This window comes from Homarus americanus, unplaced genomic scaffold (assembly GCF_018991925.1).
Source record: "Homarus americanus isolate GMGI-L3 unplaced genomic scaffold, GMGI_Hamer_2.0 scaffold4896, whole genome shotgun sequence".
In the NCBI taxonomy this organism is placed as follows: domain Eukaryota; kingdom Metazoa; phylum Arthropoda; class Malacostraca; order Decapoda; family Nephropidae; genus Homarus; species Homarus americanus.
In genome coordinates this window covers 3391866-3409863 of record NW_024749657.1, presented here as the reverse complement: position 1 = coordinate 3409863, position 17998 = coordinate 3391866, and the positions used below count along the sequence as shown (strand labels likewise).

Here is a 17998-nt window from a genome sequence, read left to right as displayed (position 1 = left end):
AGAAGTACGCGTATGCTTATGAGCCGTTTGGTTTCGGTGGCTGCTCTCACGTCCACAAAAAAAACAGTATCCATTCAGTGAAATTTAATGCGTTTTTAAAATCGTTGGCAAGTCAGTCATCAATAATTACCAAGAACTGTATTGGCAAATTAAACTTCAATATTTATTAATTCAATCTTTATTACAGAAATCTGAAAGCAAGACGGAACAAGATGTGTGATACCTGATGACGACGACCCCATTAACACTAACAAGGTGCCAAATATTACTTTATAATTTATTGCCATTCACTAAACACACAAAGGGACTGACTGTATAAACCAAGAGAAGAAAATGGTAACTTAATTCTGCATCGGTTTTGAAAGATATAAAAAAAAGTATGAAATTGTTTGAAAAGTAATTGGCAAAATCAAATTTCTTAACAATCATATGCAATCAGTGACTAAGTACTTCACACAAACACAAGAAAATAATTTGCTAACTGATTAAATCTTCTGAAATAATGGTAAATATTTTATAAATACACTCCCATAATGTAATAATAATTAATTTTTCCATTTATATATAAAGTACAGTATAAGTAAAAAATATTTTTTTCTTCAAATTATAATTACTTGTATTAATTCTAAGTACAGAATACATAAAACTCATTAAATAACTTTAGATATGAATGATTACAGATGATAAGTGAGTGAAAATGTGCTGATAAATTATACTAAATTTAAAAATGTGAGTGAATGAATGAACTTGGGAAAATAACTAACTGCCGAGAGAAAGGTAACTGTGAACGTGAAGAAATATAAAGCCATCAAAATAATTAAAGAAGGAAGACAAGAAATAATAAATGTTAGCTAGCATTAAGAGAAGATGGAGGAAGTGGAGTGTTTCACATACTTGGGAGAGGAATTATGAACTCAACCACACAGGACCAGATAGAATGGAAACAATAGGTGGACTGAGAAATATATGGGAATGGACAGAGAACTAATTAAAACAAGTATAAACTATAGGTGCATGAAAAAGGAGCAAATTAGGAGAGAAATAACATATAGTCTTGAGGTGGAGCACAGAGAGAAAAGTGGATGGTGGGAGGGAGAAGGAACACCAGAGAGAGAGAAGGAAGAATGAGATAAAAGCTGCACAAGAAATGTGGGGGATGGAAACCAGGTAAAAAATCTGTGTGCATAAATGAGCTGAGAATATGACACTAGGTTTTTGGGGGAGGATGTGGTGATGTTGGCTAATGTGAAGTGAGAGAGGTAAGCCAGTATGAAGGCATGAAGGGAAAATGTGATTGTAATTTGCTATTGTTTGTGGCCACTCTGCATTAAGTGAGAAAATCTTAAAATGTAAAAAGAAAAGACATTTCTGGCACCATCACTCATCAAAATAAGTGGCCTAAAGTTATGTGTGGTATATCAACCCAGATGGTGTGTGCAAAATCTAACACACTATGACATTCAATAAAATCAAGAAATCTATTCCCTAAGAGGATCAGTGCTTATAATACTAATGAAACAAAATAAGTTAGAAACACCATATTTTGTGCTACAGCCACACACTTCAAATAATTGTTTTATCCTTATATGAAACAAGATAACGTAGAACCTCAGAATTCCAGACACCAATCATCTTGGAATCTCATAAATGCAGCACTCACAGACAGCAGGCAACATGCCATTTAGAAACTCCCACTACCCACACTGTTAATGTAAACAGAAGTCAGCTGGATTTGTTTGTGGCAATACTGTACTTGCTCTGTGATACTGTGGTCTTGAACTACACACTGTACAGGTACTGTATAACTGAGGAGCCAGTGATGTATAAATCATTAAAAAACTAACACTTTCTGGTGAGATAATGTGGCTACAGAAAAAAGATAACCAGAACTCACATGTGTGGTCCCACGTGACTTTTGTCATGGTCACGGAAAACTTATTGCGTACGCGAGAGAGCCAAGCAAGTTACAGTACAGTGTAGTGTGTTCCAACCTTCATAGGCTAGTCAGGTTATCTGTTTGTTCAGTATCAAACATCACGAACAAAAAATCTAATTAACTCAAAGAGTTTACAATGCAGCTTATTATTAAACTGAAGGAATTATTAAGAAATTCTTTGTTGGTGAGGACAATTTCCATACAGAAATCACTCACAATATTTGTTATTGCTCTGAAAAGACACTTTATCTAGCTGAGAAAAGGTGTAATTGTATGAAAATAAAATGAAAAGGAAAAATAATAAGCTGTGGTCTTGCAAACACAGTGTGCGTTCATCATTAATAATAACATACAACACAAACCAACCAAACCCTACTTAACATAAATAAAAACAAATTTTGATTGGTTGGCTCCCATTTGTTTATAAGTCTGTGCCGCTTTTAGCACCACTCAGGGGAACTCTGATGTACTGTAGAAACTTCAACACAGAATGCTTCAGAGTTCAATAGGGGAAGGGGCATAGGAAGAGTGTGACTTTCTTAAAAACTAAATCTGAAAATCTATAAGTCCAGCATGTGTTCAGTTTCAATAGTGTTGGAGTTCCACTATTATACTGTACACAGATGCTATTTACTGGTAGATCTGAAGTTACCAGTATTACAGTAAGATGAAATTTATGATTTATAATGACATGGAGAAAGAGAGCCTATTGCTATAATATATAATATCACAAAAGAATTCTATGAAAGTTATATGTGTGATGGCTCAGTCCCTAGGGAAGCTTCCCTCTGAGGGGTGGCCACAAGATAAAGAGCTTCCAGTCTGTCTATCACTACATATATTTATCTTTTCAATTCCCCTTTCCCTCCCACACTGTAGGCTTCTTCATCTACCCACCAGCCTGTTAAATTACTCTCTTACATTCTGAAATATATCCTTTGGTATCCTTATATGTCTTTACCATCTATGAACATAAACTTAAAAAACACATTACATCTTAGACCACTCAATTATATGCAAATCTAATGGTCATTTATATACTTAACATTCAAGTTAAGAAATTTTTGGTTATTTTTTTCATAGCATCCGAAGATACTGAGGTGCTGACATAGACACTCAAGAGCAAACAGTACCGGGGTATACAGTACTCTAATGTAAATACTGTAATGTACAGTACAGAAAAAAACTGTTTTAATTACCTTGAGCCCTGAAGATGACTTACTCATAGGAATGGATGGTGCTAGGATGAAGTTCCTATGTACAGGTGTTTGTAGCTTGGGGACCCCCAGTACTCTAGATTGTTTGGCATTATTGTGTCAACAGCTCTCTCTTTTTAATACCTAAACACAAGATGAGTTACCCGGTACGTGATTCTCAACCTTATGCCTGTATATGAATACTGAAACAGGTAATTTGCATAAAGTAAATATCTTCATAAGCTCAAGTAAAATACATAAATATATACTGCATAGTATATAAAATAAAAAAGTTTCAAATGTAATAATTTTGACATTTGCAAAATAATAAAAAAAATGGAGTGAAATCTAAGTTTATGACATAAGGGAAGACGTGAGCTGTGAGACACCCACTAAACACTAATCAGAAAGGGCTTATAGTTTAATGACAAAGCTGAACTAAGTAACCAGATTATTTTTTTTAAGAGCTGCCATTTTCCTCCTATTGATTCAGTCAAAAACGTCTTACTTGAATCAGTGGCTGTCTCAAGAACCAGCGAGGAATAACCCTTGAACAGCAACGAACAACAATGGATGTTTCATATTCTTCGGGCTTCAGGTACTTTTTGTTAGAGAGTCTACCTGTATGTTTTGTCTATTGAAACTAGAAGAACAACAAAAAAACATTTCATATCAATATAAAGTAAAAATTTATTTGATGACAACTAAATGCATAACTTGTCATACCTAATTGATCCAAATAAATGCACAAACTACACATCATTTGACCCACAAGGCAAGGAATGTCCACTTCATATAAGGAGAAAGGCAGAGTTTCTGTGCCTTCAATACACTCACAATAAACATCCAAAATGGCCTAATCCTGAAAACCAAACTAATAACCAGTGAAGAGTAAACCGTGAAAATGCATGGCAAAGTTTACAAGATTTAAATGGTATATATTAAATCTTTAAGTACAGTGATGTACAGCTGGAGGCAATACTACAAAAATTCACTTAACTCTGCCATACAACCATTACTCAAAAACAAATGATTAGAGGTTTAACTTTGCCTCTTAACACAGGAGTTCTCAAGAGGATATAAATATCTTTGAGTCTGAGGAAAGAGATAATGTAGTACAGCAAATGGCAGAGCAGAATTGGAAATTATTGTCTATATTGGTTCATCGTGGTACTGTATTTCAAATTCCTGAACTTGAAGGCCATAGAAATTTGGGATTTACTTTACTGGCAATGCACACAGGCCTCCCTTGTTACCAACCCGGGTCTTCCAGAGATCCCCCAAACCAAATACTGAAGTAAAATCTCTCTACAAGTAGAGAGACTTCCTTGTGGTTCAGGTTCTGACAACTCGCTATAAATAACACCTACAAGTTTACCGAGTCATGGGTTGTAAAACTGGGTTCCCCTTGATGTAGTCTTGGAGTTCATCAGCCTCGCATGCAAACACACTGTTGAGAATTCCAGGTTGGATCATTAGCAAAGTGAAAACGCCTTTAAAACAAGACATAAACACAACAAATGCATTTTTGTACGTATGCTATATGGAACTGCATAGCTCCAGCCTATAAGTTCTCCAAAAGAGCAAATATGAAAGAGACAGTGACACTGACCTCCAAAATCAGATATAATTCATGACAGGACACGACTAAATTCCAAGATGGTGGAGCCAAAGTGAATGTACACTAGCTTGTCACCATGACCTCACACAGAGTTCTTGGTGTCAGTGGCAGGCATTACTTTACCTTTTTCTTCTTAGGATGATGGTTGCAATGGTACAGCACAAACATTAGTGGAGGTGTGAAACCATAAAAGACTCTACAGCAGAGATAAATCATGTATGAGTGGGTCCCAGGCATGTACTGTACTATGTTTACCAGGATATTACAATAGTATACTGTACTGTACCGGCATGAGCAAATTAATAACAGCCAATGATTATTATTATGCTAGTCAAGTTTGGGTTACAGTTTATATTCTTACTACATGAAAACTGTACCAACCTTACCATACTATTGTACTTTTGGGGGTTTTGATTATGGTCACATGTGCAATAAATGAATACAGTAATGTGATGTATTTACCAAAGAATATATGACTTTGATATTCAATTCTGTACTGTATACTGTACTGTATATCTTCTTTTACCTGTCTCTTTTTATTTAAATATTAACTATTTACCATAAAGTATGAGGTAATACTTTATTTTTTATAATTTAATTCTTATTGTAAAACAAAAGTGCGAGACAGATTCCATAAAGTACCTGGCTTTATTAATTTTTGCTCGCCTGTTTGTTAAGAATATGAAGGGCTATTGTTATCAATCTGGTGTTGGTGTAGACCTTGTCCTTCTCCAGTTAAGTTTCATAGTTCAACTCAGTAGCATTAAATAGATGAGCATTTGCATCTACTTATAAGACTCCTGTCAGAGTTTTTGATGACACCAGTCCGAGTGCACACACTGACATTTTCTCATTTTTTGCTGCCTCCTGGTATCTTTGTGTAGTGTTACTGCACCATTTAGATCAACACAAAATATGTCACAGAGAAGGTAAGGTTCTACCTACTTTGCCAAAGCTCCATCTCAATGTGCACATGTCTTTTATCAGCCTATGGTGTCTCCCACACTGTCAACCATCTTACATTACATTTGACAAACGATTCACTAACTTTGCTCTAATATAAGTAACTGGGGTTTTGGTAAGATTTTTACTAAACTATAACAATAGTAAACAAACCACAGCAACTGCAACAATGAAAATGGGAAATGCTTCAAAATGAATATAAGAATGAAGAAGCTGACATCATATGATGAAACTTAAGTATTCCTGAAATTTGCACCTCTATAATATAATTAAAACTACTGTACAGTAATACTGCTTTATAAATTATTTGGATCAAAGTAAAAGTACAGTACTACTTTAAATGCCCTTTCTCCTTCAAAATAGTTGTAAAAGACTTTAAACTAGAGACCTTGAGGACAAAACTACCAAAAGAAATGCCCAATGGTATGGCTGCTGTGCAGTGCAGGCACTTAATCACATTCTACAGAGTAGTTACCAAGCACTCAATCATCAAGCTGCTTAAAAAACACCATCATGAACACCAATTGCCATTAGAAGGAATACAAACACACTTAGATTTCTCACTGCCTTCAGAGAATCATTTGGTACCACAAATGGGGTGATAATGTTGGTGATGTGATGAATTTCATGACAGACACATATAAATATAAATGATGTGATGAGAACATTTGCAACAGGGTAAGATGGTATTAACACTAAGACTCCATGAGTGTCAGCAGCCAACCATATGTGATACTGACACACAAACAACTCCAGAGAAATACGGCCAAACCAAGCAAAAAAGGAAGAATAACGAGTCCTCAGAATCCCAACCATGTTGCGCAGAACAATGAAACCCAAGATCTGGAAATAAAATAGATACTATTAATAATGATGTCTAAATGGAAGAAGCCAATAATATCAGTTACAATAAAATTGAAGTTATTTGCATGAATTTATGAGGAAAAAAACTGCAGATGACAACCAATTAAGACCTTTAATAAAAAGGCTATTATGGATGAAACACACTAAATTACACCATCTTTGAATTGTCATCCAAATGGAATTGTGGTTTGAACTAACTGTTGCCTAACTTAGCTTTCCATGGGACCAAACACTGCCTATATATGAAAACATAATCTAAATTCTTGTACTGTATGTGAAGCCTACTTCAGTGGATGATAGCACACCAATCTAGGTGGCCGGGGAGTAAACAGGGAAGAATCACTTACTGGCACCCACACCACATATGGATGGATTTCATTGCAGTCTGGTTTGTTTGTGCATATGATGGTCATAGTGGAGTACGAGGCAATAAAGATGGTTGCTACAAAGGACACCAGTAAGGCTAAGCGACCACCCATTAAGTTTGAGCCGCTCTTGTCATCTATAAGGCTGTATTGTGCAAGACCATTGTACAGTAGTGAAAACACCATACCATACAGAAGGCTGAAACAGATGAATTATTACATTAAATATAACTGGGAAGTGATTATTACAGTACATGAAAAGTACACAGTAAGTACAGTACAGGTAGATCCAACTTACGAACCTTTGATTTACAAAAGAAAACATGATTTTACGAATTCCTTTTCATTATTTTCATAAAATTTTCCAATGTAATAAGGACAATACAGTATGCTAAAATGTTTTTGTTTGTTTACTACCAGTACAGTATGCTTACTTATTCAATGTTGGTTTTATCATCATGAATCAGTAGAAAGAATAAAATGTTAAATGGAAATACAAACATAAGAAACACAAAAGCAGTACCAAATGTGCTTCAATATACAGTATACAACATCTAGTTATGAAAGGTTTTATAGGAACGGAACTGTTTCGTAAATTGGAGGTAAACCTGTGCATGAAATGTATACAGTATAAGGTAATGATGGTAGTATAGTGTTACAGTACAGTACATGAGAAGTATAATTTCAAATATTTTCATATAGTGCAACAAATAAACAAGCCCCTTTTTCTCCAATAAATAACTTTTTGTCATAATGATAAGACGTGCAGTACCTGTATCTGTCAAGCTGCCATCGGAACCACCACTCATGAATATCATCGTCTGTTGTAACAAACAACGCCTTCCATGGACGCATTACAAAAATTTTCTCAAAGAAGACCTGCAAAGAGCATAAACATTGTAAAAATAAGGGATTGATCCTGGATACCCATTCCACACAATAGACCTTGGTCTGAGCATCTATGTATAACTAGCAAGTCTTGTGGATTGAATCATCATGTCCGAGAAGCCCAAATGATGTGAATGAAATCTCAAAACTAAATAAATCTAAAAATCAGATTACCCTTGATTCTCATACCAGACTCCATAAGAATAACCAGTGGCATGAAGATACCCTAAACAGGTAGATGGCTGAAGAACTGGGATTTAACAAATTTATTTCTATTCATCACCAGGACAAAGAACAGCTGCAAGTAAATAAAGTTATGAGCCAACATTCCAGAAAAATAAATAGGGGAGGCCTGTAAAGGAACGTTCATATGAAAGTGAGGGAAATGAAAGAGCCTCAAAAGATATGTTTATATAAGGCAACCCAGTGACTTTTTTCTTGCAGATATATCCTTCAATTTGCACATAACAATTACCATTCAATTCATATAGGATTAAACAATATAAAAAAAACAGTACTGAGCTCTGACAAAAAAGTATTGGACGCTGACAAAAAAAAGTACTGAAATGTTGACAAAAAAAAAGAAAAAAGTACTGACCTCTGACAAAAACAGAACTGTGATGAATCCTCCGAGGCCGACAAACTTGATGATGCTGTACAGGTAATTGAAAGGCGAAGCTTCCGAGTTTGCATGAGCAGGTCGAGTGATGCGTGGAGGCAACACCAGGGTTATGTGCATCACGGAATACCAAAATGATACCAGGGGTACAAAATAGTAGAACTGGTACGGCCGATTCATCACCAAGCACAAGATAACCACTAGGAAGTTCAGGCGAAACATTACCTGTAATTTGAAAGGATATTCCAGTGAAGACATTAAATATTATCTTTACCTAAAATATGGGATACATAAAAACTCAGGATCTGGCCCCTTATGTGCCTGCTGCTTAACACACACATCTATTCAGTTAACTTCTCCCCCCTTAAATAATCTTTCCTTACTGCTGCCACATTTGTCTTTCTCTCATTTCCTACGCCCACATTCATGTCAGGTAATACTGTACAGTACTATGATTTATCTAATTTCCTGAATTCTTTGGATATAGTTATTTAAATGATCCCAAAACTTTCTTATATCTACCTGTCCTGTACTGTTTACCAGCACAGATACATAAAGGCATACTTATCTTCTTATCCATATTATTCAGGAGTTTTTGCTGCCTCATGACCTACATCCCCAACAAGGTAGAAATTATTACTGACTATAAAAACCACCAGACTAAAGAACACTTGTTACAATGAATCACGCAGCTACCGTACTCTCTATAAAATACGAAAACTTTCCGAAAATTACAAAAGACACAAACACTCACTTGACAGTAACGGACAATGCCCATGTCTCTGCCACTCCAGTAGTATGAAAAGTGACCGTATCCTGTGAGAAAGAGGTAGGCAGACACAAGAACACGGATGTGCATGTATATTGGCAGAACTTGTGAAGCTCCAGTCATGTGATAAATGAGTATCACCAACTGCATCCAACCTAGAGTACAAGAAACACACTTCATAAGTAATGAATGTGAACAACATCCCTGAGTGAAAACATATTTAGTACTGTAACCCAACACAAGGGAAAATGGATACAAATAAGAAGAGGTAAGACTAGTAAGTACAGGAAAACAGTATCAGCACTATTAACAATTTCCTTCATTTTAACTCCAACAATAGGTGCACAGTACTGGCATTTTGTGATTAGTTAGTGACATTTTTTAATTGAGTAGCTACCTAAATTACTTTCCTTTACACTGTGGGAACTTTCTTTATTCTGTGAGAAAAAACAGGATGGAAGTGTTTTAAATGAACTGTCATGCCAATACAACTACAGTACCAGGCAGACGTCCTTCCCCAGCTGTACGGTTAGGGATAGTTATGGGTGTTGAAGTTGCACCATCTACTCCAAAGACCAAGTCTTCATGAACAATATCTAACTGTTGGGGAGTCTGAATAACTTAAGACTTTTCCCGTTATTACCTTTCCATTCGTCTGTCATGTCCCGATGTAGGAGTCGTGTTTGGGATGTGTCCTCTGTGAAGAACAGGCCAAGGGCAAACACATAACCAAGAGGCAACCAAAAGTTGAGCTGTGAGAAGTACTTGTTCTCCTTCATAAACAAGCTCGTTCTAGAAAGAAGAAGAAAAGAAAAGTTCACCATATACTACTGCAATAACTTAATTAAAACTACCATACTATATAACTACTTTATGTCCTACTAAATCACATTAAAATATTTACTTGCATATAATGCTCCTTACTACAGTACTCTGAATGACAGATTATTTCTCAAATCCCATTTTCTAACTGAGCAAGGAATGGGTGACTTTACATATCATCAAGTCTATAGGTTGAAAATTGGATTCCCAGAGACCCAGACTGATTAGGTACAAGCATAATCTCTCTCTGTTTTGAAGAACTCTGTGCATCTTTATGCCATTGAGTTAATTCAATCAGCCAAATGGATGATACAAAATATTCCATATGGGTTGAATACAAAGGGCCCCTGATTGTTTTATGCCCACATCTTAAACCTATTTTCAATTTATAAGGAAGGACCCTGAACTGGAAGTGCATCAATACTGTACCTAATTAAAAATAATGGGAAGTTTTCATAATTTTATCCTCCACCAGGTGGCTCTTGTAATATAAAGTGATTTATTCAGGGCAAGGCTTGGGTACTCTACACTTACACACCTTTGCCCTCATGTAAAACTATTAAGTGAAAACCATTTATTTCTTCATTATTACCGGTAAGTGCAAAAAGAGTGCTAAGAAACTAACTGTTGGCTTTGAGTTAAAAAAAAAAAATACCAATTATTTGAACACACCTGTCACATAAAAAAAAATATCCCATAATAAGTCCAAGTTTTCCAAGAGCCATCAAAAAATCTTGAGGAGATGGATCACATTTCTTTTTGCTTCCCTTGTTTCCCATCATCAGAGGCTGGGCAGAGTCTCTGTCAGCAGATGGCGGGGAAGTGACACTGCCATTAATATGGTGAGACACACAGAACCATTGCTTAACAGCCACTGCTATCATGATGATGGGGCTGTAAAATAAAATGAGAAGACACTTAATACTCGAATGCAGACCAGTTTTGGGCCAGCTGAACATTTTAAAATACTGTATCGGTAAGTTCCACTGGCTTAAGGGTGACAGCCAACGAAGACTATTTTTTTCTGAAAGGATTTTTAAGGTTCAGCTGAAGGTTTCACACTCAACATGCTTTGAATTTTGAATAACATTGATCTTCAAGTAAATAGGAATTAGATTTTAAAGTTACTCATGTTTCTGATATAACAAAAAAGAAAAAGCACAGGGGAAATATGTTGCATGGAGCCATTAGTTTTGATGATGAACTGGGTGATGAAGGAAGGGGTAGACCTCTTTTTCTCTATGCTTAAAATACTCTACACTAAATTTAGTTATGATTATTGCTTTACTGTACACTCACCATGAGCACAATGCTGCAAATGTAGCAATTTGGGTCATTGTTACAGCCTCTCTTGAATTGCAACAAGTGCCATCATTGAAGTTGAGATGGTCATTGCAATACAAGTTCATCAGTATCTGTAGGAAAGGCAATTTTTTTAACTTGATAAACATCGACTAAATTAAAAAGATACAAACAACAACTCTGTAACTGTGTATAGTACAGCTTCTCTTTTAAACTATGATGCCATCAAGGAGTTTCTTACAAACAAAAGTTTCTAAACACACACAGCACCATCTGTACTCAGCAATATACAGCAAAACCATTTACAGGGACTGTACTGTATATCCAAAAGTCTCAGAACCAAATCCCTCTTAGAGAAGCTGTTTTGCTTTATGTTTCCGAGGATATCCAACTGGGACAGTTTGTCAAAAGTCAGTGGTGAGCAACTCACGACAAGTCACATGCACGTAGTCTTAAAAAGTCATGATTCTTCTTGTTAATTAGAAAAAACAATATCTTTGAGATTGTTAACATCTGAATTAAAATGGAAGAAACACTGTAATATTAACTTACCTGTGTATCATATTTTACAGCTACTTCTCCAGCATGTATGCCATCAGAGAAGTCTGCTATGCTTCCCTGGGCTACCAATCGTGAGCTGGACCATATGCGGACATTGGTGTTATACAGGACCTACAAATTTTCAAAATCAATATACTGTACCGGTACAACAACAGATAAAGGTAAACTTGCCAATAATAATAATACAAAAATAATAATAATTATAACTATAACAGCAACAATAATAATAATAATCTAATATACTGTACATATCACATGTGTGGCACATGATGTACAGTGTACACACAAACACACACAGAGCACAGGGGTTCCTAATATTCATTAGCAATATTTACAGGTGTGAAGGACACACACACACAAGAGTATGCAGTAGGTATGTGTGCATATTATTGTGTAAGAAGAAAAACACCAGAAGATCTAGCAGGTAAGAGTATCTGCTGTATAATAATAACAATACTAATAATAATAATACCTGTAGTAATACAGGTCTCCCATATGACTCAATGAGGAAGTGTGAGAACAAACCTGAGTAACCTTTGAAATCATTGTATAAAACCTTCCTTAATTTTTGTTCCACTTCCATTCTTCCAATATCTTTTCTACCTATTACACTTTCATTTATGTATTTATTAATAATCTGTTAAATGTAAAGTTATACTAAGAACAAAACACAACAAAATAAACTTACTAATACACACTTTACAGCACAGACTATTAACAGTTATTTCGTGAGGTAGAGACTTAGAATGTTCGCAAATCAAATAAAATTGTGATGTAAAAAGACATATAATTCAATAAAAAATGAAGGGCTAAGGATTGGAACACTCAAAATTCACCAAACAATACATAAAAGGTTCATTTACCTACAAAATTCAACCATAAGCTATTTTTCTCCTGTTCTTTCTTGCCATACACTGACTGACATTCATTTATTTGTACATTTATAGTTTGGTTCAGTTTAATATTTATTCCTATAATGGCTCAATTACTATACTGTACTGGTCATGGTTTACACACTATGAGTTTATGCACACAATATACCAAACAGAACGTGTGTGTTGTACCTCCATAGCAGCCATGTTATAAAGATCTAGCTGGTCATTTGTTATGGCTAGTCTCTCATGCTTCAGTCTCTCAGGTACAACTGGATCCTGCAGCATCCACAATAATTGGGTTCTGTTTCCGATCTGATGAAAGACCTGTGGAAAAAATAAACTTTTATGGTACAGTACCTGTACATGAATTTTACTTGAAATCCAGAAGTTGATGACTGACAACTGGCAAATACTGCTGTAATTACCCATAATATCATATACACATACTATCTCAACCCTGGGGTAAAAGGACAGCTATTTGAAGTGAATAAAATAAGGTGTGGAGACAACCAGGGAAGACCAATCCCTGTTGTGGTCAATTAGCAGCTGTTATGGTGTTGTTGTGTAACTCTGGATTAGTGGTGTAATGTCACCAGCACCTTTCCAGCTCTTACATATAAAGTTTTCTCTGTAACTTTGTTCTTATTGTCATTTAAATACCTTATCTATACTTCAGTGGTGAGCAGAATTTACCCAACATCTAAAATTTGCCAACAAAATCATTCTTTACAACATGGGACGGACAAAACAGGATTTGCTAAATAAACTTACAGATGAGAATCCAGTAAGATTTTTCTTATACTCCTCTAGAGCCAGAGCTGAGCCATTAGTGTTCTTAATGGAGTGGGTGGCACTTCCCATCACTATCAGCTTGGGCAAAGACTTTTTTCTCTGTAAACAAATGTTTGTATTATGTATGGATAAAACATACACCAATTTATTAATATTAAAATTATTCAACAAAAATCCTCTTGTTTTCATTAAGGTAATAAAAACCTTCCCTTCTTCTCTCTTAAAAACTTGTATCACCTTCAATATTCTTCAACCTGAAACAAACTTCCTACTTAGCCATTCAGTATAGTATACAAATTCTTCATTTCCCCAACCCAACAAAATGAAGGTTTTATCCTGAAATCCTGTTTTTAAGCAAACCACAGCCAGAAAACTCTCATAATACAGGAATTAGGATATAACCTCTTTTTCCCATTCATGTAAGCAAGGGTGATCTACTAACTCAACTGGATACACCCATCACCCTACCTGTCCTATAACACCATCCACTTACTAATGGTGATGTGGAGTAACAGTCAGCAGAACTTTAGTGAGACAAACCTGCCCAATCAGCACAATCCACTCCACACTTTGAGCCAAGGACCAACACGTCGCTGTTAACTCATTTCCACGTGATTACTCCACAAACTCAAGTGGGGTATACTGGATATTGATACTCACAAATATTTCCACAAAAGAAAATAAATTCATGCTCTAAATCAGTACTGTACAGTAGTTCTCAACCTTTTTTAGGTTTATTATCCATTTGCTGCTATCTGTAGGTCTTTGTTATCCACTGCCACTCTCAAATAGGGTTTAATAGTGTGATGTCAGACCAGGAACTGATTTTGCCTTCAATAACTTTAAAACTTTATGGTCTACTAAATATTGTTGAGAACCACAGCTCTAAAACATAATTTAAAATTTTTCTAAGTATTAAATGAAGCAAACCAAATACATGATTGTTACCTTTAATTGATTAAGAATTTTGACCACGTTCTGATCCATTAATGGCTGCCAGAGGAACTCAATGTTGAGGTGAAGGTTGGTATCATTGTAGTGCAAATCTTCATGTTTTGTCTCGGGAAACTTTGGATGGTTAACTGCAATCTGAACACATACTGTATATACCAGAACTTTTTAGCATAAAAGTTAAGAATACATTTTTCACAAATAAAAATGATCATTATTGTGGAGAACAAGATGAAATGTAATAACTTATGCCAAGAGATACTGTAAATATTTCTTACAACAGGGAGGGAGTTAGAGTAGACAGTATAATTGGTGCATTAGGCAGAATGATAACTTATATTGGGAAGTTTACAGAAGAGTAAGAGGATAAAACAGCATCAAGTAAATTAAAAAAGGACAGAATATAAGAAACACCTTACCTGTTTAACCATTGCAAGATACAGCTGCCTGATTCTGGAATCACCAATAAATAAGATATAATTTTCTTGCTTCAGGAAGGCCACATATCTCATGCATCTTCGAGAATCTCTGAAATATTAAATTAATAAAAAATTATACATTTGGTCATACAGATTCTATATGCAATATAGTTTATACTGTACTACAGGACAGTATTTAATTTTTTTTTCTGTCCAGCACAGATATAGTTAACAAATTTTTTCTGAGGTTTAAGTTGCCATATACAGTATTATAAAAACAATTAGGTTTTTATACAAAATTTCTAATAATAAATCTACATCCATTCAAAGTAAACAAGAGAGTTGGTGACTGTACTTACATATTTGAATATGTATGGAGCATACAACCATATGGCTGCCACACCAGAGAACCTTGGAACCTCCCATCTGACAGTAGTCTTTGGCAAGAATCTCCTCCTGAGACAAAAGAAACACAAAATTATTAAACCAACATGAAGTCATTAGTGGTCATGAGGTTAAGTAAACTAACTCTCTAAAGGTAATGACACAGACAGACGCAAATCACATCATTCATACAAATTACACAAACCATTAATGTTCTGAGTTATGCCAGGGGACATTAACAAACAACAGAACAATTCCAAGAACAATACACTTGATCACCTTTATGTCAGAGAATCATTTGAGCATTTGCCGGAGCTCTGCAACCATCTACAGGAGTCAGGTTCATTCCCTTCACTTAAAGAAACACCCACTGAACACCTGTTGTTAATCACCCCTCCCCACACACTACAATCATCTACCATTACCAACCACCACCACCACACATAACTAACACCCACCCACCATAACAACTATCACCTATCATGCACCACCACAACAACCATCATCTACCACCACAACCAACACCTACCACCATTCTGCATGTACAGGTACAGTATTCAGTAAAATGCTGACATGTGTATACACGGTACACAGTAATCACATTTTACTCATTAGACACTATTCACTTTATCACTCCCAGGTGTTCCTAACTCAGCAATATTCCAAGGTTCTTCATGTAATGTATACTGCACGCAGAAGAGTTGACAGACAGGCTTTATATATATGGCTAGACATTTAAGATTTTATGATAAGAGATTGTCTAAGAATTCCTTTCCTGTATACAAGTACAGTAAGTCCTAGCTTAACGTTGGGGTTAAGTTCCTAAAAACGCGACGTTACGCGAAACAACATGAAGCGGATCAATTTTCCCCATAAGAAATAGATAAAATACGGGAGTTACGTTCTTGAGCCTCCCTTTGCCCCATGAAATACATTACATATACAGAAAATCATTTCCATTTCTATAGAAAATAATGCATACATATACAACTATACTAAGTTTGTATTGGTACTCACTGATGGCGGAGGTGGTAGAGTGAGTGTGGCGGGTAGTGAAGCGGAGGAGGAGTATGGCGGGAGGGGAGGAGTATGGCGGGAGGGGAGGAGGAGGGTGGGAGCAGTGGAGGGTGGGAGAGGAGGAGGAAGGTAGGAGCGAAGGAGGACGGGAGAGGAGAGCGGTGAGTCACCGAGACTCTGTGCCAAGCCGAGAGAGCGTAGCGCAGCCAGACGAGAGAGGGTGATGAGCCGTAGAAAGTAGTCCGCGACGACGCAAAACGACGCGGTATCAAACCTGGACGTTACACAAATTTTTGGTCTCTAAAGTTTAGTGACGTAATAACCAAAACAACGTTAAGACAGCGGATTTACTGCATAACTTAATAAGTATGAATGTGTAAAATGCGGGAAAATAATACTGTTGAGAAATATATGACATGGCTGCAGGATGATTCATAGCTGAGGATCCAGAAGCATATGATCATTTGTACTGCTTTTAGCAGCGAGTATTTTTCATGCTTAATGACACATTCATTACAAAGTGTTTTTAGCACTAAATCTGATGCTGCAAGAAAGTGTTTCATAATACTGTACAGTAGTATGTTACTTATACAAAAAACAAAAATATATAATATCAGAGCAAGATTCTCGGTTATCACTTATCACGTTTGTCTCTTTTAACCTCAATTCCTTCCCTCTGTTTTCCAACTTTTTTCTCATGGAAACAAATCTTGGTGGACCCCCACCTCGGTGTGCAGCCATTATCACATGTTTACACGAGTAATAAGAGGCACAAATGTCTTATAGATATTAACGCTTCTCTTCCATATACAGTACACGAAAAACCAACAGCAGCAATTTTGGGCAAAAGCTTGTAAAAATTATTAAAAATTGTTTCTTAAATTAATCAGTATCAACAAGGTCTTATGGTAATTTTCATATTATTAGTTGGGTTATCATAAACACAGCGATAAAAATGAACCGACCAAATATACCGTAACATAACATACAGTACGGTACCTATCATAGAATGAAAGTACAATATTTTGGGTTGTTAGGTTAGGATGATTAACAGTTCAAATGGAAAGTTCAAGGGAAATGTTGTTTAGCGTTAGAATCCTTTTTTGTTGACAAGTGCGCCAACAGGACCTATCATACACTCGACCACACAGGACCTACCATACACTCGACCACACAGGACCTACCATACACTCGACCACACAGGAGCCTACCATACACTCGACCACACAGGACCTACCATACACTCGACCAACACAGGACCTACCATACACTCGACCAACACAGGAGCCTACCATACACTCGACCAACACAGGAGCCTACCATACACTCGACCAACACAGGACCTACCATACACTCGACCAACACAGGACCTACCATACACTCGACCAACACAGGACCTACCATACACTCGACCAACACAGGAGCCTACCATACTCACCATCAACAGCATGTAGGAATCCATGGTAGGTAATGAAACAGATCATAACTCCCGTGGCTATTATCTTGGCGAGCTTAGAGTTGACATAGAGATTAAGCTCCTCTATAATAGGTAGTTGTAGCTTGTTAGAGGTCGTGTGGGGTTCAGTGTGGGGTAAAGTGTGGGGTAAGTCAGTGTGGGTCATGGTGAGGAGGACTGAGGCCATCAACACCTCAC

General features: G+C 36.3%; 2 protein-coding genes across 2 annotated transcripts in view; one reads left to right on the top strand and one right to left on the bottom strand.

Annotated features, from left to right (window-relative positions):
* LOC121853638 (probable glutamine--tRNA ligase) overlaps positions 1–325 on the top strand; it is an 11149-nt gene extending 10824 nt beyond the window's left edge. The window contains exon 14 of the mRNA XM_042347913.1: positions 188–325. Within this exon, the coding sequence (XP_042203847.1) occupies positions 188–195 (8 nt within the window). The 3' untranslated portion in view covers positions 196–325. The remainder of the gene's footprint in view (positions 1–187) is intronic.
* On the bottom strand, positions 163–17998 carry LOC121853637 (N-acetylneuraminate 9-O-acetyltransferase-like). The gene is made up of 15 exons (XM_042347911.1): positions 17783–17998; positions 15303–15399; positions 14944–15052; positions 14522–14662; positions 13553–13672; positions 12971–13105; positions 11898–12017; positions 11343–11458; positions 10716–10937; positions 9865–10013; positions 9207–9376; positions 8432–8677; positions 7718–7824; positions 6928–7144; positions 163–6559 (listed from the first exon to the last, which is right to left on the bottom strand). Exons 1-15 carry the CDS (start codon positions 17985–17987, stop codon positions 6215–6217), a joined length of 2499 nt encoding a protein of 832 aa, XP_042203845.1. The 5' UTR covers positions 17988–17998; the 3' UTR covers positions 163–6214.

What these genes read in the sequence shown, in the direction of transcription:
- LOC121853637 (XM_042347911.1), bottom strand. Translation starts at nt 17,987, where the DNA reads ATGGCCTCAGTCCTCCTCACCATGACCCACACTGACTTACCCCACACT. An exon ending in CTGTAAAATATGATACACAG is followed by an intron (nt 11,459 to 11,897) that starts GTAAGTTAATAT and finishes CCTTTCCTACAG; the next exon opens with ATACTGATGAACTTGTATTG. An exon ending in CATATGTGGTGTGGGTGCCA is followed by an intron (nt 6,560 to 6,927) that starts GTAAGTGATTCT and finishes TTTTATTTCCAG; the next exon opens with ATCTTGGGTTTCATTGTTCT.